Consider the following 25,586-nt stretch of genomic DNA (forward strand, 5'->3'; position numbering starts at 1 on the left):
TGACTGTTGTATTCACTGATCATACAGAACCCCTCTGGCCTTTCTGCATGATCGATCAATCAACGCAACATGTTATAAAGAATGAACATGTTGCTTACATTTTACTTCTCCTGCGACGAAAGATCCAAAGGACGAGAACTGACGACCAGTCGGTCTAAATATATGGGACGTTTTTGTTCTGTTATTTTTTGTTTGTGTCGTTTATTTTTTTAAATTCAGATGGCTCTGGTTGCATCAGTATATTCTCGTCTGAGTTTGCACATAGCTTCATCGGACAACATGCAAGCTGGTAAGTGATTCGTAAGTAAAGAGGTCAGTTTTCATGGTCTTGGAGTCAGAGAGGGAGGCTTACGTGTGTACCAGATGTTATATCGCTTCGCCGTAGGGCATTCGGGCGATGAGTTTGTCCAGAATAATTCTGAACATTATAATGCTATAATTAAACCTTCTCTTGTTACTTTTTTTTTATAGGATTTCCCTCATATGTTAACATATCAATAAATTTGTAATAGATAAGCAAATAGACTTGATTTAGAATGAGTGAAGTTTGTAAAGAATTTTTACCCGTAAAAAGTGCTGAAGGGAGATGTTGGAGTGGTGCTTGGTGTGGGAGTATGTAAAAGAAAGAATTGTTCTAAAATATTCAGAAGGATAAAATACAGACAAAAAGTAATAAAGCATCAACAGTTTAATTTTCCTACAAAATTACATATTTTTGAAAATATTTTTAATCCATGTATTAAATTTTTCACTTGTTTACAAAATCTTTATACATAGTAAATAAAGCATCACAGACATATAGTGACAACATTTTTGATGTTCTGTTCAGTAGTCTGCAAAACTAAAAGTAGATTCTCGACACTACAAAAATAAAATTGGCTACAGTGGCTTAAAACTGGAAATGGAAAAAGTAAAAGAAGTTAACCATGTTTGCCGCCGATTGATCCAAAACCCTCATTCGGCACGTAACATGCAGCGCGGAATGATACATGGCAACATCTGGAGAAATCAGCATACTGAACATGTAAGAGAAAAACAACTGTCTTACAAAAACAGTGATAAATACGTTTATAAACTCTCCTGACCTAAAACTGGAAATACGGGTAACAAACAAAAGTGGCATATAGACAGTACAAATCAAATTCTCAACATATCAACAGCAACAAAAACGCGTGTACGAAGTAATCTAAAAATATAGCTTTTGTTTCATCAATTAAATTTCGCCTGTTAAAAAAAATGCCCTATTTAATGTCATTCGATTTTTAACAAATCCTGTTGGTACTTTGGAAGAAACAGAAAAGGGAACGTGCTTGTTTTAGGCCACCGATACACCCTGCTACGGTAGATTTTAATAACAGTAACTCATCAAGCAGGTTTTCGATTAGCCTGAGAGGACAATCGAGAATATTAACCATCAGGTAAAATTATTCCAGTTTTTTGTTTGTTATTTTCTTTCTTTTTTAAATCCAAGAAACTTTCTGGCACGTATGAGATTACTTCCAATAAAATTCAGCAAAATACCGTGTTAGCTGTACCATAATATATAACCAAACTAGGACCTACATAAACTCAGTGTGCCGTGGGATAAAGCGTTAGTAAATTATGGTTTATGCTGTTCACTCGCAAAGTTTAAATCGCAAAAGGAGGTTATGCCCCGATCTTTCAGTGCATTTTACGAGAGCAGCTCTGGGTTTATGCTGTTTTCAGTGTTGGGCGTACATGGTCAAATAGCCAAAACAGCAGTCAGAACACATCGTGGCTATTCTGTAAATGGCGGATACTGTATTATTCCTGTTGGCCAATTTTATACACGGCTTCAACCATCTTTGTACCTTGTCAAGTGTGTACATCATCAAATTGCAAACAAAATAAAAACCCATTTCGGTTTAAATATACTTTAAATTATAACTTTGTTATTCCTTCATGCAAATATCTTAATGTGTCCATTCAAATTAAAATATCCTGTAAAAATGAAACTACCATAAATAACATGATAAAATGTCCATATTCATTTTTTTTTTAATTTAGTAAAATTTGACTACGATGCTTAATTTAAAAAAAAACCAGTATTTTTATATATGCATCACTTATATATATATATATATATATATATATATATATATATATATATATATATATATATATATATATATATATATATATATATATATATATATATATATATATAATTTGCCTTACATATTCGGACAAATAAAAAAACTTTTTTCGCCTTACATAAATTTAGGTCATGAATTAAACTCCAATTAGTAGAAACGTGATTTCGGTCTGGCCTCTTCTCCTGCGCTGATAACCAACTGACACGTCAGCTACACTCTCGCTGCAAATTTGGTTTACCCGGATACCAAAGACACTAGGTATTAATGTTATGCGACAATGCTAATCAACAAATTTTAAAGAAAAAAGTGTATAGTATGAATGCAACGGTACATCAGTACTATCCAGGCTATATAGAGCCCAGAAAGTTCACGCATCCCAAACAAGTAATAATGAAATAATGATCAAGAAAAAATAGGGCAAAATTATTACAAAGTCGAATATTTTTATATAAACTTCGCTTTTTAAACAAAACCAACAAGACCTCTACGTGAACGTCATCACGTGACACGTCCCAGGTCAAAAACTTTGCCTCCATTAGACGCCTCTTACCGCATGCAATTGAGCACATCAGTTATATATTCTACATCCTCGGACTCAAAATGGAAAAAATAAGAGTCAGAAAGAAAGTTGTGGTGCTATTGTTAGGATAAAAGGGAAGCCGATACATTATGACAGTTTTGGAATACGCCATTATATTTTGGTAGTATTTTTTAAAAGATGCCATTACGGTCAGCCCATGTTGTGAGAAAGACCATGAAACATTTAAAACAAAACTGCCCCAGCAATGACACCTGATACATATAGTACACCACCCGATACCGCTATGATCAAAAAGGAATAATATCCACAAAAAAACGCAGAAAGAAAAAATCTATATAAAGCAGTTGAGAGTAACATTTTCAGGTCCTCTTCATATGCTGGGTGGGGTCGGTGTTGTTAGCAATGTCTATAATTCATGATCATCTCTACTCCACAGACAACAACGAGATTTTATTCAAAAACAGGGAGGATCACTGTCTAAGTCACTTTGGCACTATGACAACACCTATGGTCACACTGAAACTGACTTTATCTTTGTAAAAATATTGAGACAGATGGACGACTGAGTTCACTCATACGGAAATTCAGCAATTCACAAGTTCGACTATGAACAAGTTTTCTTCTATGGAATTCAATTCTTGTAATAGTCTTTAATGTTTAGATGCCCATTGTACTTGTGAACGTCCACTTTAAAAAAAAGCCACATATTACTTCAGTTCCAGGAAATCATTCTCTCGATAATAACCCACAAGTGCTGATACAAAAATATACATATGGAGCTAAACTATCCGTGGGCACAAATTGACAACACTACACTTTTCTCCAGCCTTCTGTACAAAATATATATTGTATTGGCAATTTTTACCCCGTAGATGTAACTTGCGACTTTCATATTGTCTTTGTGTCATCTGTCAGATAAATGGTACAGGCCACTCTATAGCTGAACTGGGCGTCTATTGCTCCACTGAGAGCACCCCAATTGTTATGCTGTATCTGGGCGTCTATTGCTCGACTGAGAGCACCTCAGTTGTTATGCTGTATCTGGGAACATCTCTTGTACTAGAGTTTCCTCCGTCTTGGAAATCATTTTTGTTATTTACCTAGTATTGACAGTTTCCAAGACACAGTGTAAAGATATAAATCATGTGTCCACAAAAAATTTCCCAACATTTTTTAATGACAATTGTTTACCTCCATATTGCAGACAGCTATCGTTCCAAACCAGCATGAATTGTTCCCCAAATCGCTTTCGATGTTTGCTACCCAATCCATCTTCAGTGTTTACAGAAAGTTTTAAAATGTCACGCACAGCCTTCGATACACAGCTAAGAGAAATCTGTGCGTAACGTTGTTCAGTCGATATATGCCATTTCTAAAACCGTGTGTTCACATTGGCCTGGTTTAGAGATTATGTTACATGGTACTTCATACTACAGAGTCCTTGCTTCAAAAAACTATTCCACAATTAATACATGTTTAATTTACTCTTTGCAACATCTCACGGGAGCTCTTATCGTTGCTTACGTATAAATCATGTGTACTATATATAATAACTCAAGGGAGGACACTTTCTTTATTTCTTTTGTAACCAATTTAAGAATCGGCATCGATGTCTCAAACAACACTTTGCGTAAGGTAATAACTTTAGCACCGACGTTTTTTTCAGAGATTCGACATTCTAGACCTACGTCAAATTTGACTCATTATCTCACCTCTAGGAAAGCCAGCCCGTTTTCCAACATTACCTATGGACATGGCCATGATAGCACCCGTTTGATTTACAAATAATAATAAAAAACGCTGAATGGAATAGTGTCTCTCTCTGGTCGACGGAAAATGATTTGTTGCACTTACGGATAACCTCATTTTCAGTCGACCGTTGAGACGGTTGTATTCTATTCAGAACTTGCATATTAAGCGGGCGCGATCTTGACCATGTCCAGCGGTAACAAGGAAAATGGGCTGGTATTCTTTAAGTAGGGACGGCGGTAAATTGTTGTTGTTTTGGGCTTAACGCCATTTTCAGCACATGATAGGCTACAGAGGGCGACCAGTGGAATAGCATAACCACAGAACCTCGGGAAGCCACTGGCAAGCTTTCTCACATAACCACGTTGGCCAAACGCGAGGCTCGAGCTCACGGGGGCAGCGGTGATATGTCAGCGATTCGTAAAGGCGATAGCCTGAGACCACTCGACGACTCGGGGCCCCCATTGGTAAATTGTAAGCAAATGTACGAGCCCCAGCGTCACATCTCGTCTCTTCTATATAGCAAAGCACACTTATGCATTAGTTTCACACATGCAAAGGGCAAAACATTTGTTTTATAAATAAAAATCAAGAAATTTCTACTTTATTTGTTGAGTTCGATTGGAATTCTTTTCCGTTTTTCAGTTTCGGATTTCTGAATTAAAAGAAAGTATTAGTTTAAAATATCAGCGCATCATAATCTCTAAACCACATCAACGTAAGCAAATTGTTTAGAAAGAAGTATCATATATGGACACGGCGACCTAACGTACGATGGTAAACTTGGCCTAGGTCTCTGGGGTTAATTGGCATTTGCGATATTTACAAATGTTTGAAAACTTAGAAGACGGGTTGGGTAGCTGACTACAAAATGCGATTTGGTTTTAAAGTGTAAGAGAGGCTTAAAAAGACTAAACTGATGTAACGATACACTAATATTTGAATGGAAGAATAACTCTATGAAAATAAGGATGGATCATCAATTTACCCACGTTTTTAATAATTTGCTTCTAAATTGAAAATATGTGTCATAACAAACAGCTGGCAAAGTTTGTTTTTCCTTCACACATGATTTTTGTGCATAGCCCTGTGTCTTGAAAATGGCAAAAACTTGCAAATAATACATCGATTTCCAAAAAATAGGAGTATCGATCTGATCTTATCAATATTATCCCGACGTCTCATTTGTCAGACTTTTTACAATTCAGTGATCTGTATCAGTCTCATGGTACTGCTATAGAAGCAGGCGACACTTGATCACACTCGTCGCGCCTGTGCAGTGTGTGCCACTGTGCTACGTGAGAACGCTGGGACTGCAGCATTTTTGACCAATGAGTTGCTTCCGCCAATCCGGTACCGTATTTACCTAACACAATCCTCCCAACGAAGTCATCTCTACTCTTGGAATTATAATCCCAGACGGTAACGACAACGCTGGCGTGTTCGAGTTGCTGGGGTGTGATGTTGAAACTGATGGACTCGTTGAAGACAGGATCTAACGTGTTCTTTTTACATGTTGTCTTCTTGGTCTTGACAGGTTTTTCCATGAGAACCAGGGTAACCTTCACGTAGGGATCTGAAGGAAACAGAATGTATTATTCAACAAAATTGATGTCACAGAGGTTTCATTCCCAGTTGGAAAGGATTATTAAAATCACGGAGATTTTCAATTTGGGTGTTCAGGTCAACAAAGTTCTATTCAATGCTTTCAGTTGGTCTCGTTCATCTAATTACAATATCACGATCTGGACCAGGAACGTAAATAGCGTAAAAATTTACACTTGTATTGCATACTAATAAAATCTGGATTAAAATCTGACACAGACGAAGATATTTTGACCATTAAACATACATTACAACCTAGCACTGATTATGCCTATATGTCATAAAATGTATATGTAATAGTTTAGATCTGTGCCTACGATACGTCGCTCAAAATTTATCATACCAGCCTGATAAATTCAAATTTGTTTTTGCTCAGACTTATATCCAGACCAGATACGTGTAAGCTATTCAACTTGATATTGTCATGATGCTCTGAATAAATGCAGGAAAGAAAAAACAACAAATTAGTAATATAAACAGCAGCAGCATGCATACAAAATTCCCATCTAAAAGTTTAGAAACTGCTTATTTGTCCTTACTATTTCTATTTTAAAAAATATTGCTGTGCATCCAAAGATATGGTCGCATTGGATTAAATATCGTCTCTTGCTTTCGCCGTTGTCTTTGCTCTCTTTCTTCTTCTTTCTGCAAGCTCATAGGCCGGGAAAATAAATTTAGCGGTTGTGGTATTATCCCAAAAATTTCGCCACAAACACATATTTTGATCATCCTTTTCTGTATGTACCAACTGCAAAGTGTGACATCAAAAGGAAACTTTAAATTTGTGCTAGCTACGAACCCTCTTAAAATAGTTATGCGCATATTTGTACCTAAGTAGCGCATATGTCTATATAATACTCCTATCTATATACTTCTATTGGATGGTCACACTCTTCTCTTCAATTGTAGATTCCTGGTTACACCATTTTTTTTTTCTTTTTCTTTTTTTTTTTTTTCTTTTTTTTTTCTTTTTTGTCTTCTCTGTGGCTGCTGTATCTGCTATTCTAGAGTCAGTGTTAGAGCATGAAAAATTACCTGATCCCCCAACATAATCCGTTTGCAGGAGCTGTTTGGCCTTAATAAGGTCAATGTTAAGTCGTCCAGCAGTTGGTAGGTAGTTTAAGGACAACATCAGCTCGCCAAGGTCATGCGAGTCCTGTCAAGAGAGAAATGGTTAATGAGTAATGAGTGTGTGTGTGATGTGGATTTTTAACGTTAGCATTACGAGGCCTGCACTGTGGCAGTTTATAGGAGTAATGAGAGAGAGAGAGAGAGAGAGAGAGAGAGAGAGAGAGAGAGAGAGGGGATGGGTAATGATTAAACACATCGATTAAAATAGCGCGTCGTTGTTTCAGTAGACAAACGCGCTTGTAGCTCTTTTTAAGAAGAAGCGGCGCAACCACTTCAATGTCATCAGTCATGCCCATTGTCTTTATTTAGAATACCTGGTCCTTTTCTCCAAATCCAAGTTGCTAAGTATTATTTTTTCATTACGACCTTCATTACGGTTATTGGAGTTATTTAATTAATTTACTTTCGATACCATTCAACAGCAAACCCCTTTTTGTTCTTTCGTATATCTTTAATGAGCGGATGACAAAGACAAATGGAACACAGGATGCAACGTGGTTGAAATTACAAATGTTTTAATAGACACAGGTAGACAAAAGAACATCAGCAAGTATATGCGTATAACCCTTGACTGAATGAAAGGTGTCTTCCCATAACATATTAAATGGTAATATGCCAGACATCGACACCGGGTTTCAAATGAAATACTGGCGGTGGTTTTCATTTTCTTTTAATGACTGAAGTCAACAACCACTCTGCTCCAGATCTCGTTCACCATCTGTGTGGGTATTTCGGAACTGCCAAGCTGGCCGTTGTTATGGATTAACTACGATGGCAATAGCGACCAACATATTACATTGTTAAGAAAGAAAAATCTGTACATGTACACATTTTTCTCAACTGTGTTCGTGGCGATCTACAACTCAATGTAACACAAATTTGTGCAAGTACGCATTTTAGCAAATGGTGTGCAGGTATATATTTTTCTTCGAGCTATAATTGATCGACAACCACTGACTACATAGTCATGACAGATCACAACTAAAACTAATTAGCACTCCATTCGCAACAGTAAATTAGAAAGAACAGTAGTGCTGTATGATAATGAATAATCACCATGTGTCATTTATGTTTGTCTGGAGCAATTAAGTGGGTCTTTTTTTTTATACCAACACATCAAGAAAGAAAGCGGAAGATGACGTAAGTGGCGTATATATAATTAACAGGTAGAATAAAGCAAACAGTACATCTTTTTCTCTCTCATTTCATATACTGTAAATCACAGAATTGTGATAAATACTCAAAACTGGTATAATATTGATTCATGCACTACATGTGTTTAAAATGAGTTAAAATAAATTGATATTTAGCTTACATGCTGTACAATGTTAGAGGAAAAGAAAAAAAAAACCCACATGCGTAACTAGAATTATTGCTTGTTAGTTTCCTGAATATACGGAGAAAAAAATTCTTAGTTCAATCATTTTTATAACCCTACTATTAACTCCACACCTGCAGACAGATTACATGACGACCATGAATGTGCTGAATTAATAACTATTGACGGACAAAGCTGAAAATAACCGTGCTCTCGTGTACACTTTGGGATCTCTGACGATATATAACCTGTACTTTAACTATTGTTGTAAAGGTCATTTATGATTTTACTCGATTTATCTGAACGTTTTTACATCGTTAACTTATATAACATGGTCACTGGATGGATTATTTATAGTGTTTTTTTCTCGATTTATTTGAACGCTTTCACACGGAAAACTAATATAACCGGATCATTGGATAGATTATTTAGGATCATTAAATCTATAGCACCTCTATCGGCGACTGGCATTATCTAACCCAGATGTGGGCAAACTTTCCAGTGCAAGTGCCGCATACACAAATTTACACCTTGTCGCGGGCCGCATAGTTCATTAAGTAAAATAATTTTAGGTTTTTCTAAATAACGTCATAATTATCTAGTTATCCTAGATTTATTGAGTTATAGATTTTTTCATTGTTATCTGACAGTCGCAATTGGCCAAAGTAGCCTATTCTATTGACGTCCTTTCCTAGCACTGAATCTTTGGTGATTGAACCTCGTTACAGGGGCGATTCTTGTATTGTCCCATCGGGTGCAATCATTTTCAGAATTTTATGTTTTACGTGTTTTTATACAATGCTTTCTTTGAACTAAAAGTACAAATTATTATATCAGACCCGAATATCGATGACCTCTTTGTGGAGCTTTGAAAACTCTTCACGAACAAAGGAAGTTTACCAGTCATTTTATTCAGCAACTCAAACAATAAAAAAATCAGGAATCAAGTGGCAGGCAAGCTAATGACTGTAAAAACAATTTATACTTTTATAAGTCACAATAATATTCAGCGGGTTACACATTTCTTTACCATGCTCAGTATGTATGTATGTATGTATGTATGTATGTATGTATGTATGCATGCATGCATGCATCCATGCATCCATGCATGCATGTATGTATGTACGTACGTGTGGGTGTGGGTGTTTTCTGGTTTTTCCTTGTGTCGTAAGAATCTTTTCAAATATTCTAAAATAAGTCAATAAATTAAATTTTCTAAATGGAACAAAAACGCGTTACATTGCTATTCCTAATGCATTTTAACTTGTTATTAAGGCTTTAGAAGAGTTCATTCTATGCACGCATGATTAATGTTGCACGTGATGAAAACAATACTATTATGGTTTATGTCCCGTTTTAGCCATTACACCATCTATGTGGACGATATGGCTTTACATGATCACAGCAGAAACAATCCTTTGAAATTAAGTCTAACAGATATGAGTATCTACATTATATTTTTGTTATCCGTTAAAATACTGCATCGATTTCTACTTAAACAAGATTTATTTTTCTTTCTAAAAATTCACTTAAACTGTAATCACATACATTGACTTACATCACAGAGCACGTGTCTTCTCACCATACTACTGTTTCTATATTCAAACCAGTGCGCACGTACGTTACGGGTGAATAGCCTCAATTTTACAGCTACATGTTTGAAAGAGTTAAGTCAAAACTATATGCAAATCTTTTGGTCTGTCAGTATTGGTAATTTCTTCTTAAAATTAAATTCCCAACAAATATTCTGGTGGCAGTAGGTTAAATGTTGCGGGAGTTTTATTGTTGGTTTTTGTGTTTTTGTGTGTTTTTTTTTTCTTTCTTTCCTGTTTGTAAATTCCATTTCCGTAATCTTGTCATTGGACCCAGTAGGCTGTGTATATGACAAGGAAGGGCACATGGACCTAAAGAAACATTGTGGCAAAATAGCTTTAAAAGAAAGTCCATAACTGTCGTATGTAATGTAAACATATGTATGTATGTAGGCCATAACATTGACTACTGGTAACATTATAATGACGCTATCAAGACCAATGTCAACGCTAAGATTGTTTCTTAACCAAGAATTATATCGATTTTTGTTGCCGATACCATGGAAACTATATCTTTTATTCTAAAAGATTGGCTTGTTTGTACCACAGATCTGCAGTCCAATTCAACAATGATTTTCGTATTCAAGTTTCTTAAGTTCTGCTCCGTCTCATACTGTGTAAGGACAGATTCGTTACACGAAAGTCCGTCCAAGAAAAGCTTACCGAGGTCTGTCGTATTTGTACTTGTTTTGTCTCGCACAATACAGATAACGTCTTTGTGTGTGTGTCTGTGTGAGATTTAAATTTTTAACGTAGCTTTAAAAAACAAATTCAGTCATATCGCTACGATGTCTGCAGCGTGGCAGTTTACAGTGATGTCTAGCACTGGGGCATCATGCCACATACATGTCGCATGATGTCCCACCCAGTCACATTATCCTGACACCAGGCCGTTCAGTCCTAACACCCTCTCAATGCTGAGCGCCAAGCGAGGCAGTTGTTAGTACCATTTTCATAAGTCTTTGGTATGACTCGGCCGGGGATCAACCACACGACCTTCCGCATCCGAGGCGGACGCTCAAACCAGTAGGTCACCGGAGCGGTCTGTAAATTTTGTAATTGTGCGTATATATATATATATATATATATATATATATATATATATATATATATATATATATATATATATATATATATATATATATAACACAGCAACAGTACACAGTTGGTGCCAAATCTACCAGTTCTTTTTCAAGGACAGAAAGCCACAAAAGATGACTACACAATCGAAACCAGAACAAAGCGTAAGTACTATACCGAATATCAATGATGTTTTCTGTAGATATTTACACAGACGATACAATTAAATAATAAATAAAACGAGCTAGATTGAGCGTACTATTTTTAGTGCTCATACGCAGTGGCGTAGTGCTAAATAAGAAGTGAGAGAATGCAATTAAAACGTGAAGGAGCACATGTTACTCAGTTGTGGTGGACAATAGTGAGCGCAAAAAAAAAAAAAAAAACCTTAACGGATGGCGCGAAAAAATAAGGAAATACCGTTCTTACGCGTTCCCACAGCACTATACCCCAGCTCGTACGGCAGAGATCCGTTAATAACGGACCCCAATTAATGACTTAGGTAAGTAGATCACCAGTGAGACCTTTGCGCAATCTACAATTGTCCAATTACATTTGTGTAAATCTCAGTACTAATATATTGTTGAAATGGAGGTTTCTTAAAACTTGCACAAGTCATGTTTTAAAGTAATGTTACGTTATTATTAATTGTGTGTATAATTGTTGGCAAATAAATTATATTTACAGATATGCAAAATGAATATATATTTTTTTGTATACATGCACACACTATTTTATGGCGTAGGGTTTTATGGATTTTATGGCGTAGGGTTTTACAGGGCGCAAACTCAGCTCATTCAAAATCTGTACGACCAGTATTCATAGCTGGGTAACGCCTATTTTCACTGGGAATTTCACTGCAGTAGCTGAATTACGTGCATTCAGAGATTACACTGATGGGATAATTTACGAGTTCGTAAGAAATATTGAGCTAGTGAGAGGCACTGCTTACATTTATGCGTTCATGCCAACGAAAACTACGATAATTTTGTACTTTCGGAGCAATGTATTACGTAGTGTGCATATCGTTTCAAGTGGAGAAGAGCACGCGATGTCTGACTACCTCCCTATAATTGCTGCCTTCGTAAAGTTGTATGTCGGAGAGACCTCCGACAGTCTATTAAGAGAAATAACATAACTTAGAACAAATGAGATGCTGATACCTTGAACAATTATCAAACTGAACTGGACCATCGTCAGAATGTTTTGATTATAAATACTACTTTGGACGATGTTAACATATTTTATACATTTAACTTACTACCAAAGAAAGGCTCTCAAACAACATCATGTTCCCGAAGTCCGAATTCAATTTCCACACTCAGCCATATTGGTCTGATGACCTTAAGAAGCACACCTGTTCTTAAGACATACAGGTAGATTTGGATAACTGAGGGAAGATCATGGGTTACTATAATATAATTCTTACAGGGAGCATAAAGCTAAGAAGGGATATTTTAGAAACTTTCATAACATATCTATGGACAAATCTGTAAGGTATGTATATAAATAAATTGAAAAAGCGCACTACTATGACGAAAGTCATTTCTGCAATGTCATCAATATTAAGAGAAGTAAAGTCAAATTTTTTTGTCAGGAAATATATTTTAATGGAGTTTGTGCACATGATGACGCGTTACTTGCAAATGGCTTTTGCCTGATGCAATGAGAACCTTCACACGTCAAAAGTTTCGCCATAATTTTGACGAAAGCTCTTATGCATTTAAAGAACGGGAAGTAGCTAGAGCTCTACAAGATGGCGCAGGCTATATTGATGCCTTACATTACAGTATCAGTGTAAGTGCAGTAATATAAATCATTATCAGCCTCGAATTTGCAATGAGCATTCTATCTTTGACAGTGATTACCTCACAGAGAGTCCGCCAACTCACAGAGTCTGACAACTTTATTTACTCAGATGATTGATCAATCGTATATACCTGTAGGTTGCACACAAAAAAGGGGTTATTGATACCTGTACGCAAAAAAAAAATCCATCGAACGATACAGGCGTGTTATTCTACTGTCTGTTACGTACATAACTTTCGAGAACATAATTAATAGTTGTTTGGCCACTTGGCTCGAAGATAATGAGTTTAAGATAGTTCACATAACATGATTACCAGCCGGGTTACTTGCAGCTGCAGTCAGTATGACGTAACCTATATATGGGTTCACGTTTGAGACCGTGTGGCACAAAAGGTTACTTATTAAATTGCTGTTCACATCGGGAATTACGGGTAAATCGCTTTTGATGGTTTTTAATATGTCAGTATAGCCTGGTACCCTGGTCTCCATTGATGCTGCTCACACGAGGCCAGGCACGCGCCGTCGAATGGTCGATACAAGTGAAGAAATGGCGAACTAGTGCAAAATGCGTTCAAGATATAGCATGAAATAATTTATTTCCAGCTGTGTCGCCACCAGCGTTTTCGTTGAATTTGTCACAACTTTGTGAATTAAGAAATACTCATGGAAAGTGTCACTATGTATCACTTATTTTCAGTCAGTATGTGTGAGTTGGGGGAGGGTTACAGGGAGAGATTGCAAAATCGTATGGTAGTGCTTTTTGTATCTGTGTATATGTGTGTGCGTATGTGTTGCTTTACTTAATGAAAATTGTATGTATTATGTTTTAGCGTTATTCTACATTAAGTTTCAACATTTTATAACTGACCAAGAGAATTCGTTTATTTTTCTTCATAGATTATGTTTGATGCTTAACGACGTATGTAAAAAACAGGTTTAAGGTGGCGTTATTTCACATCGTTTTTAGAGAGGAATGCAATGCAAGGTACTGCTTAATTTCACATATATATGATACGTTAAACCAGTTTCAGTTGCTTAAGTAGCCAGCTGATTATCTGCATTATTGTGGCATTTCGTGTAAAGAAAATTGGGAAGAAAGTGAAAGGTCTAACTTTGCTGATTTTGAAAATAGCCTTTAAAGAGTTCGAACATTTAATGAAAGAGATGTTGACAAGTTCTTTTCGATACGTCTTTGAGATCAGCCTCATTAAGGATAAAATAAGACAAGAAAGTAAGGTATTTACTCGTCTAACAAGACTATGAGCCTGCTGTCCTCAAACACACTGCCATCTCATCTCTGTGTGCGTGGGTTCGAGTCTCGGGCTCGGGCAATATGGGTATGTGAGAAAGCATGCCAGTAGCTTCCCATGTGTCGGTGGTTCTTCCAGGGGTTTTCCTCCACCAATTATACTGGTCGACATGTCTCTAGCTTATCTTTCCCAAGGAAACGGCGTTAAACACCAAAACAATATTCCACTAAGCCCACATGTTACGTTATTTAACGCAGAAGACGAGCTACAACTGCACAGTCATCTCGGGAAAAGATTACTAGCGGATGTAATTCACCAAGAAAACTCCAAGTTATCTGTGAAATGTGCAGCATTCTATGTCTTGCAGGGTGTATCTTTGTTTTGTAAATAGAGGTTTTGTAACTTATGCTTTCCTCAGATCATGCAAAATTTAATAACTGATGTAAGCAAGCAGTTTGAAGTCAAATATAATTTGTAACGTGGACGAACTGTTTCGTGATAGTCAAACTACGTGGGGGTTTGTTTACATTTTGGTGGGCACAAAATCATTTCTGTTTCTCTTCAGCCTTCTGCTCTTGCCTTTTCCACATGAGGTCAGGCCTTATAGTTGACCTATATCATTCATTATTTGTATATAGTAGTGTTTGTTTCCTATAAATGATGATGATACGATAAACTTCCCTAGTCGAATACGCTCAAATCCGGTAAAATGGTTTTTAAGGTAAATGAGCTTTAAACCCCTCCAGGAACCCACCGACCCACGCTTTACTGTGAGCCTTAGAACCATGCAAATTCTATGCGATGGGTATATTTTTACGCATACAGTCAAAATATAGCTAAATCATATTTATACTTCTGTAAAATCTTGTACAAGATACAATCATAGTTTTGTTTTATTTTTTAAAATCATAATATGGCTTGAAACAAGGAGACCCTCTTTGACCAAAACTAATAACATTGTGTCTCCAAATTCAACAAGAATCTTAAATGCATTACCTACACATTTATAATTTGCGCACGAAAAAAAGGGAAAAGTTAAGAATAAATCTAAATGTGTGTATGTAATATCTGATGTAACTGCATTCTAAAATCTAAATGTGTGTATGTGATAGTTGATGTAATTGCATTCTCAAATCTAAATGTGTGTATGTGATATTTGATGTAATTGCATTCTAAAATCTAAATGTTTGTATGTGATATTTGATGTAATTGCATTCTAAAATATAAATGTGTGTATGTGATAGTTGATCTAATTGCATTCTCAAAACTAATATGTGTATGTGATATTTGATGTAATTGTATTCTAAGATATAAATGTGTGTATGTGATATTTGATGTAATTGCATTCTAAAACATAAATGATTGTAATTTATTCTGACATTTTATGTACATTTGTTTTGATTTATAATTTGCATTTGTTTTCATTAAAAGATATTGTTATTATTATTATTATTATTATTATTATTATATTTGATATTCAATAGAATTGTTATTTATCCTCTGCAGCATGACACATATTTGCATCCTCGCGTTTGGAGCTATGGCTCCTTTTGCAATTTAATGTTAAAAAAAGCTTGTGCTCTGTTCTTTTCATTATTAAATGTCTAGAAGAATATTTTTAACTTGCAAATAAATATATTAAACAGTAATATTATGAGGCTGGTGAACCCAAAACCAACCTGAAACGGTCTCATTTTGTGCGAACATGTTTTCTAGCACACTTTGATGCATGGTGTTCTTTGAAATTATATTTTAAATGACAATAATAGAACTCTTGATCAAAGTCACATTTTTTGCAAATCTGAGAATTTAAATTATCGTCAGAAATATTATCATCGTTCGCTAATGGAGAGAAGTGATTAGCTATTTTTTTAATAGAACATTATCTATTGATCTTTCGAACCAATTATTTCTCACATTTTGAATCAACCAGAATAATTATCTTAATGAAAACTAATCATAACAAAAAATCATCAAAGGTCTGCTAGATATTTCCTATTATACGCTTTTAATAATCACGGGAAAAAACTTTAAACACTTCCATCGACGAATTCTTCTGAACATCGAAGACAAAATAATAGTACGTGACCTGAAAGAAAGTCCTCTAAATCTGTGATAGAAACACACACTATTTTTCGTCAGTTCGACTAATCTCATTTCAATAAAAGTCAGTGAAATGGACTTTACTTTCACTTCCGGATTTATAGAAGGTTCATCATGATCACACAGAATCTAGCCAAGTTTTAATATCCTTTTGTCAGTGTCTTTTTAATATTACGCGTTTTTATTAAAACCTAGCTACATTTATCTAATGAAACTTCACAACCATTCCATGCAATTTCAGTGTACTGATATTAGCATGGAATAAATTAAGGTTAGTGCAAAGTATAAACTTTAAAATGATTGTACGACGGGTTAATGATTTGAGAGTTTTAAATACTAACAATCTTGCTGGTTATTTGTACCTGATTAATTCACTCAAGATATATTCTTGTAGTATATATGGACAGGCTGTAGGTAAGAGGTAACTCTGCAATTACCGTGAATGAAATATAAATCTATTAAACGTAAACCATTGTGCACCTTTTCTTAATGTGCAGTATACTCAGGGCAGATTAGAGGATGCATTAACAACTAAGGTGTAAATCAAACTTAAAGGCATATGTAACATTTTTCTAATTGTGACAAGACGGCGCAAATAAATACTTACCGATGATGCAGGAAGTAATGGCTTCCATAGGTGGATTCCCTTCACTAGATTGACCCCTGATAGTAGGAACTGCACGCGTCCAATGATGCAATGGCGGGAAAACTTATCAAAGTCCTTCACTGTTATTTCAACCGCCTGTGTATTCGCCTCCTTAAATGGTATTTCGAACATGAAATATTCATTCCAGGTGGGAGACTGGGTTTTTCTTTGAACTGAAGTTTGGTGGGAATTCTTTTGATCTGGAAGTAAAGATATTTTACAGTATGGATTTGAGTGAGACAAGTCTTGTTTGTTTTCCTCCGATGTTCCTGGAAACGGCAGGTCTCTGGCCTCAATAATTTTCACAACCAACATATTTGTAGAAACCTCGTACTGCAGGCCGAAGTGAATTTGGCCTAGTTGGTATTTGGCAAGCTTTTCTTCGTCTGTTAAGCATGTTTCCTCGTTTTGTTTCTCATTTTCATACAGATCTCTTTGAAAATTGTCTATAGTGATTTCTGTTTCACTTGGAAGCCGCCTGCGACCCTGCCGGGGTTGGATGGCTTCTTTATTAGCCGTCCAAAACTCAATAGGTTTCATGTCAATCACCGGAGTGGTGTTGGATTTCTTATATTCAAACGATAGTTGACTTGCAGACGACACAGATTCAGTCCGCGAAGATGTATTATCTGATTCTGTGCGTTCTCGGAAACTCCGTGGACTTTCGTTTGTCGAGCTCGTGGAATCCAGCCTGGAAACCGACTCTCGGAATGAATGCTGGATGTCGGATTTTGTAATTCCAGTCCGTTTCTTCTTACCAAAGCAACAGTCACACAAGTCTTTCTCGCAGCATAGATAGGACTTGATGGTCTGAAGAAAGGACTTGGCCGTCTCCTGAAAAAGACGTTATTTCATCATTGTGTGTACTTTATAAATTTACGCCGATTTTACAAACACCGTCGTGTATTCGCCAGATATGTTTTCAAATCACTGTTAATGTATTGTTGGCTAAGGAAGTGTAATCATGGGCAATATTATCATCAGAGGTAGTAGTAGTTGCTGTTGTCACAGTTATAATTATGTTAAGATATGACCAAAGGACAATTCCAGAAGAACAGATGGCAAAAAGTTATTTAAGGGGACCGACCACTTAATTTTTGAGGGATGGGAGGTTTGGTTTTTATTTTTCGTTTACCTCAAGGATTTGTTTAAAACTAATAAAATGGAAATACGTGTAATTAATTATTTTCTTTTAGGAAGATCAGAGGAAGAATATTTTTTCATGCTATTTGGGGACCGAAGACTTTCATTCCGAAAATCACAACCCTCGCTCCTACGCCACTAACCTACAATTAAATGACCGGTACCTAAGGAGTGTAGTTCAAAATATATGGGACAAAAAAATTTGTTCATTGTCTGATTGTCGATATCATCTTTGGGAAGACAAGCATGATGTGGTTTAACCCCTTGGTTTTTTAACCAGTGAAGTCAGTTTAACAAACAACATAAAAAGATCATTGTATTTTATCCAGTTGTGTATACATCGTTTGTTCGTGTTGTATGATCACTAAGAATACCATGTAAAACTTAGCATAACTCTCAACAAACTGCGAGGAACATAGGTCATGATCTGATATCGCAATCTACACATGCAGAATAGTTCTACGCTGTTAACGTGAAATGAGAAGTAGACTGAACAGAGTTCGATTCTGATATGACGGCTCGTTGTGCAAAGGTAGATACAGGTGAAAGCAAGTCGCATTTGGGGAAGTTATTCGCGTGCAAAGATGGCACTTTTCTACTGCAGCGGTACCGTTTCATCAAACTGATTTGGTTCTTTAAATATTGCATTATCCTTAGCAAACATCCAAACAGTTCTACCTTCCTGAACCTGTTTATGCCAATGGAAGCGGAATTGTGAGATGCAACTTCTGACCAATGCACCAGCTGTGTGACCAAGGTCACTGTCAGTGTGAGATAAGGTACGACAAGGGTCCCAACTGTGAGAATTAATGTATCTGACCAAGATTACTCGGTATACAGGGCTGGATCGGGGGAGGGTGGGTCCGGCCCCCTCTAAAAAAGGTACACACACACAAATGTACAGTCACTTGTCACTTGAAATTTGACCATCATTTTATTCTTGCACACGTTTATTGGGTCGTCAGGGCCGTTTTCAAATTTTGGAAACCCTACCTACCACCAAATGCCCAGGAATTTCGTCTTCTCTAGCCAAGGTTTCGATGTGATAGCCCTAACCTAGGCTAGAGAAGATTCTGGAATATGAGATAACATTTTATCGGGGTTACAATATGTGAGAAAAACGCACAAGACGGAGATCAGAAGCCGTATGTAATAAACTACATGGCGAATGTTACAAACCGTGTGGGGGCCCCGAGTGGCCGAGTGGTCTAAAGCGCTCAACGTTCCGGATCACTGCCGTCTCACCTCTGTCTGCGTGGGTTCGAGTCCAAAGCTCGGCTAGCGTGGGTACGTGGGAAAGCCTGCCAGTAGCTTCTCGTGGGTCGGTGGTTCTTACCTGGGTTTTCCAGGGTTCTTCCTCCACCATTAATACTGGCCGCCATGTATAGCCTATCTTGTGCTGAAAAATGGCGTTAAACCCTAGAACAACCAACCAACAAACCGTGTGAGATGACATGTATGACCAGGGGTGTCTGAGATAATATAATTTATCTCTGTCATAAATTTGCAGGATAATGTGTCTGATCAAAGTCTGTGTGAAAGGTAGTGTGGGTTAGGTCAGATGCTGCGTCTGACATCGTCGACCTTAGGTAAAAACATCAACATTCATAACCCTCTTGAAATTCGCAAAACGACATAATAATTAAAAGTCTCTGGTTGCATGCAGTAAACATGTCAAAATTACCACACTTGACCCATGAGGAGAGGACAACTAGATATATATCGGTCATATTTACTGATCAGATATCACGAGTCAAAACAACGTGTACGATAAAACTTTTTACTTTTTTATATCGTCCCATCGGACATTTGCGGAAATGTAGCCAGCTCTTCGTTTGTCACAAATGGCCCAAAGGATGTAATTCTCAAATCTAAGTAATAGTTCAATGTGCCCTAGCTCCCCCCAAAAATCTTGTTTATGGAGGAAAAAAAATTCTTTGGAAAATATTTATACATTTATTTATTGGGCCATTTAGCACGCCTACGTATACAAAATACCAGTGGGTGAATTTTCTTTTGAATTTGTCGACATGCATGCCATGAAAACCAATCAAGTTCTCTTAACTGGCGCCATATCGTACCGTGTGGGTGTAGAACCCTTGACCACTGGTACCCCATTTCACACCTGGCATAAACAAAGGTGTTAGTACACATGACCTGGGGAATCGAAAATTACAAAGGTGTAAGAATAGTTGTTGTTGTTGTTGTTGTGCATATAGGTTTAACCCCTTTATCAGCACATGACAGGCTGAAATTAAGAACGATCTACGTTGCATTTTAGGACTGTGTATACAATCTGTATTGTAATGTAATTTGGGTCTCTCGTACTCTTTACCACTGTTTTGAAAATTTTCTTTCGCCAATTTTATTGCTTGCTGCCCAAATTCTCCACATACACCCATTATTTTAATCTGAATAGTTTTAACATGTTTTCTCCCAATAATATCTCAAACCTCCAAGGAATAAATACAGCCAATCCAACAATTATATCAAATAACTTTAGTGTTTCACAGATAAAACGGCTTTTTCAAGTAATTGCTATAATTTAATGGAGGCATGGTCTGCGATGCGCATTTATGAACTCTGCAAATTGCCAGTTTTTACATTTGAGTTAGGTTTGTTATAAGTTTATCTTTAATTTTTTTTAATAACTACAGGATCTGTGATGAAAAATATTCCCTTAAAACGAATTCGTGTTAATGAACTAAAATTTAAAGATTTCACTAGAGTAATCCTATTACGCATTTCCGAATGATATAAATGGCACGAATATGACAGGTGTGAAAGGTCACGTCAGTTATGACGATTCATGTGTGTGTGTGTGTGTTTGCGTGTGTGTGTGTGTGTGCTTGTGTTATTTGTATTTTTAACGTAGCTTTTAAAAAAATTCAGTCATATCGCTACGATGTCTGCAGTGTGGCAGTTTACAGTGATGTCTAGGACTGGGGCACCATGCCGTAGACACGTAGCACGATATCCCACCCAGTCACATTATCCTAACACCAGGCCGACACTAACACATTAATGCAGAGCGCCTAGCGAGGCAGCTGTTAGTGTCATTTTTATGTCTATGGCATGACTCGGCAGGAGTTAGAACACAAACTCCTTCATCCGAGGCGGACGCTCTAACCACTAGGCCACCGAAGCATGGCCATTCATCTGAAAATACCAACAGTCATTAAGTGTAATGAACACAGTTGGTTGTCCATTGCGTATATCTGATAGTAAAAGCAAGCAATATCCATAAACGGACTGGTTGTATATGATGGCAATTATTCTATAATATTCGATAATGGTTATCATGAAAGAAAATATTTCACGACTGTCTCGTTTATTAACAGTACAGCCGTCATTATAGAATGTCAGATGATGATTTTTAATTGTGAATGTTGTTTAACATCCGAGGAAAACAAAGGAATTCATGTAACCACATTTAGCCATGTAACCATATTTGGATGAAAGCATTAGCTTCTGTGCACTGTGTCTGAGGAGAACATATACAGATATACATGCAAACGCACATACATATTCATGACTGATAATTCGCGTCGTACCTAAAAGTGTGTGTGCGCGTGTGTGTGTGTGTTGGATTTTTAACATAGCTATAACAATTTTTCGGTCACTACGCTACGATGTCTTCAGTGTGACAGTTTATAGTGATGTCTAGCACTAGGGCATAAAGCCACAGACACGTAGCATCATGTCCCACCCAGTCGCATTATCCTGACACCAGGCCGACCAGGCCTAACACTAACCTCTTAATGCTGGGCGCCAAGCGATGCAGCTGCATGTTCCATTTTTAAAAAATCTTAAGTATGACTCAACCGGGGTTCGAACCCGCAACCTCCCGATTCTGAAGCGGACGCTCTAACCACTAGGCCACCGGAGCGGTCGTACCCAAGAATAAACCTTCTCATGAAATTTAAGGACACTTGGTTCTTCTACTAACAACTGGTCACCGGAATAATTAAGACCGTTGTTAGTGGCACTGTCCGTTGCTCTTTGAAGCTGGATGTTTATGTTTACACACATTAGTAACAATCACAATCCAAAATTAATTTAATTTCCAAAATAAAATTTAAAAGTTCGCACTAGTTCATCACTATACCGTGAAACATTACGAAAATTTCGTGCGAAATTCCAATTAATGGTGTCTTCAATTTATTTTATTGACATTTTTCTTATTACAAATTCATTTCATGATAAACATTTAAAATGCACTTATAAGGTGAAAATTTTTGTGTGATGCTTTGGTGATACTGTCTTCTGTTATCAATAAAGATTTCTCACATTTACTAATGAAAAATCCAAAGGAACATTTAAACATGAAAAAGTGGTCTCCCATCCAAGGTCGTTCTCCAAGTTGACCGATTTTGTACAACAATATACTGCACTTCGCCGACACCTGCGCCGTCGATAATATTTATATTATATGTCGCGCAAACTTGTTCAGTCGACGTAATATAAATTAAGCTTAAACTTTTTGATGTCCTCTTTTTCATCCACCTTAAAGACGACATTAGGCCGACAACTGAACCGTCGAAATTAGTTTAAGTTGCTCAAACTTAGTAATTTTTGTTTACTTCAATTACCAATAAAAACCTTAGAGCTTTCCAGACTTGAAAGAAAAAGACAGGTAGTGCATTTGTCTGGGTCCAATATTCCCCACTTTGTTTATGGCGACGAAAGAGGTGTGCTACAGTGTTCGACCGAAATAAATCCTACATACATCGTTTGGAGTCGACACAATTTTCTGACATTTACCGTCAGTACTCGCGTATACCTCGAGTCAAACTGTTTGGAACAAAGATCCTGATCTGCCATACCATAATGCGCCTGCAGACCAGATTACATATTGTTTGTTCTCCATAGTACTCCTAACAAACTGCACAGACCCAGATATGCCGGCGTATTATGCGACGGTATATCTGGATCTGTGCAGTTTTCAGTTGGAATCAACTTATAAGCGAGTATAGATGGTATTACAATGTTCTGCTTCCAAATTTCCCTCTGTACGGATCAGATGTACAAAATATTTTTATCAATCTAACTGACAAATTTCACAGCAAGCAGATGAGAATTGTTAAGTCCTCTAAACCACTGGGGCCAACAAATTTATTTCTCACCTCGGCCGATAACATTTTAGAGTAATGTAGTTTTTGTTGCCACCAGGATTCTTTAAGAATGCATATTGTGATGTATGTAAGATAAATAGTCCTTGTTGTCTCCATTCAAACTGCATTCCACTCTGCAGATCTGCGCTGACATTTATGGGCGCCCGCACATAGGGGCAAGGGAGGGGAAGAACTTGTCCCATCCCTTCACGCCCTCCCCCGCCTGATTTCACCTCTAAACATGTATTCAGCTACATTGGTAAAACTTAATAGCTGACCACTACATGTTTGCCCTCCCCCTGATTGCATACATCAAGTTCGGTTCCATTTTTCCTCACTGTACACAGACAGTCAGGAATGAAGATCATAAAACTATGAGCCTGAGTATGAGATTGAATTCCAGTCGGAAACGAACTTAAAAAAGAAAGAAAGAAAAAAGAAAGAAAAACAAACAAATAAAGCAATATCATTTGTGATTGGTCGAAAAACTAAATTATAACCTCAAAATCGAGATTCTTTCTCCAAATGACTTCCAGGCAGAAACAAATGTCTTGTTTGTTAATTATAGTGGCCCATAATAATGCAAATATCGTGGAGGGGAAGCCCTCCAGTAAGATTAATTATCTCTTTACATAGTCTATCTGTGTACATCTGCAACATTGTTCAACAGATTGTAAGCCGTCAATCGCGTGACAGGAAGAACGCGGTGTTTTTGCTTGTGACATTTGTATTATGACCATCCTGGTGTCAGCCCCTCTCGCACCCCCCCCCCCCCCGCGTCCATAAAAAACTTGCTATACGAGGGGAACGAGAAACAAGAAACGTTTCATTGGAAGGAATATTACCATATGTGGCTTGCTTCACATGAGGCATATCGATTGTTATCGGCACAATACATGATGTAAATATTCTCAATTTACAACGGTCGTTCTGTAGAGTTAGAAATTAAACCACCATTTTTAGCCTTGTGGTTGTTTTATTTTAACTATTAAAGGAATATGGATCAAAAAGCAGCTGAGCGCCTTTTGAAATGAACCAATGCTGTATTATTAAAGAATGCGATTTTCAGAACGCACTACGCGGAGATTGCTGCATTGGGAGAACGATTTAACGGAAGAGATATAAACCGTGTTTGTACGAGTTACCAGGCTCATAAGAAATCGAATGACTATACAAATCAGGAAAATGGAGGGAACTGTAAGTGTAAGATCTGTGAATTTTGATTTTGATACAAATTCCTTTAAAACATCATCCTTGAAAACTCGCAATCGAGCTCCTGAAACAGTTCTATGCCCAACCATTGCTAAGCCCCAGATATGTGACCAGATAGCAGTATGGAGTAAAATTATTATGCAGCTCAAATAAATTTATTTTATGGAATCGTGATTTTGATGCCACCCGTCTTTAATCAAAATAAAAATAAAAATTGGGACAAAATCGATTCTAAACGCTAAGTTTTCCGTACGATCTAACAATGAATGAAACAATGTTTCTTTTCTCCTTATTCCCCGTGGAAGAAGCAAGATTTCGTTCATCTCTCAACGTTTAATTATCGGTGTGATAGTGTACGTTATCTATCTATTCATGCAAGTAAATTAATACTATGCTTGACTTCCTAAGATTTTGGTACAAACCTTGTTATTGACCGCGAGCTGTTTATCGGTGGCAGGGATATTTAATATTCATTTATCGACTAGCATTGACCTTCGATTTGACCATGAGCAAAACACGTTCATTTTCTTCCAAAGTAGCGTATCGACATAAATGCTATATATATATATATATATCCGTAGATTTCCATTAAAATGGAATCACTATTATCATCCACAACAGATGCAGACGATTGAATAACAGTGTCACCTTCGCGGCAGATGCTGTTAATATTTCTCCATGTAACATGGTACATTAACAACATAATAAATCAGGCTGCGGCTGATGTTCACAAAAATTGCGATATAAAGACTACGGGATTAGAGGCAAACACATAAACCTACGATGCAATTATTTTGCATATTACACCTCAGGAATCAAATAATAAAGCCTGCTTTTTCGAAAATTTGAAATGGACTTACCGAGAACAACATGACGGTGTCACAGTCTGTCCGATACGTCCGTGTCCTGATGTGCAGTTTGGACAGAACCTGTTGACAGCCACCGCTTTAACTGCCAGATGACTATCGATCGTCAGGCCAGTGTTGTCCGCTGATTGGCTGATCACCGCTGCAACCAACCCTTGAGGCTGCACTTTCCTGTTTTATCGATTCTGCCAGAAAAAGCTTTCCTTCTGTAGCTTTCTTCGCTGAAGAACTCGAGACGGAAATTAAACCAATTTTCTCATGTAGATCGAGGCCATTTTTCATGTCAGGGAGCAAGGCTTTCCTATTACGT

The 25,586-nt window shown here is 37.0% G+C and overlaps 1 protein-coding gene across 1 annotated transcript; it reads right to left on the reverse strand.

Moving 5' to 3' along the window:
• Positions 1 to 673: 673 nt before the first annotated feature.
• Positions 674 to 25,586, reverse strand: LOC149802706 (synaptotagmin-17-like). Its single transcript, XM_089952101.1, has 4 exons — positions 25,271 to 25,586; positions 16,903 to 17,775; positions 7,048 to 7,168; positions 674 to 5,983 (listed from the first exon to the last, which is right to left on the reverse strand). Exons 1-4 carry the CDS (start codon positions 25,280 to 25,282, stop codon positions 5,631 to 5,633), a joined length of 1,359 nt encoding a protein of 452 aa, XP_089808227.1. The 5' UTR covers positions 25,283 to 25,586; the 3' UTR covers positions 674 to 5,630.

This window comes from Sinohyriopsis cumingii, chromosome 3, assembly GCF_028554795.1.
Source record: "Sinohyriopsis cumingii isolate HCF-2022 chromosome 3, ASM2855479v2, whole genome shotgun sequence".
Taxonomy (NCBI): Eukaryota; Metazoa; Mollusca; class Bivalvia; order Unionida; family Unionidae; genus Sinohyriopsis; species Sinohyriopsis cumingii.

What these genes read in the sequence shown, in the direction of transcription:
- LOC149802706 (XM_089952101.1), bottom strand. An exon ending in CATTACTTCCTGCATCATCG is followed by an intron (nt 7,169 to 16,902) that starts GTAAGTATTTAT and finishes CTCTCTTGACAG; the next exon opens with GACTCGCATGACCTTGGCGA. An exon ending in GGATTATGTTGGGGGATCAG is followed by an intron (nt 5,984 to 7,047) that starts GTAATTTTTCAT and finishes TGTTTCCTTCAG; the next exon opens with ATCCCTACGTGAAGGTTACC.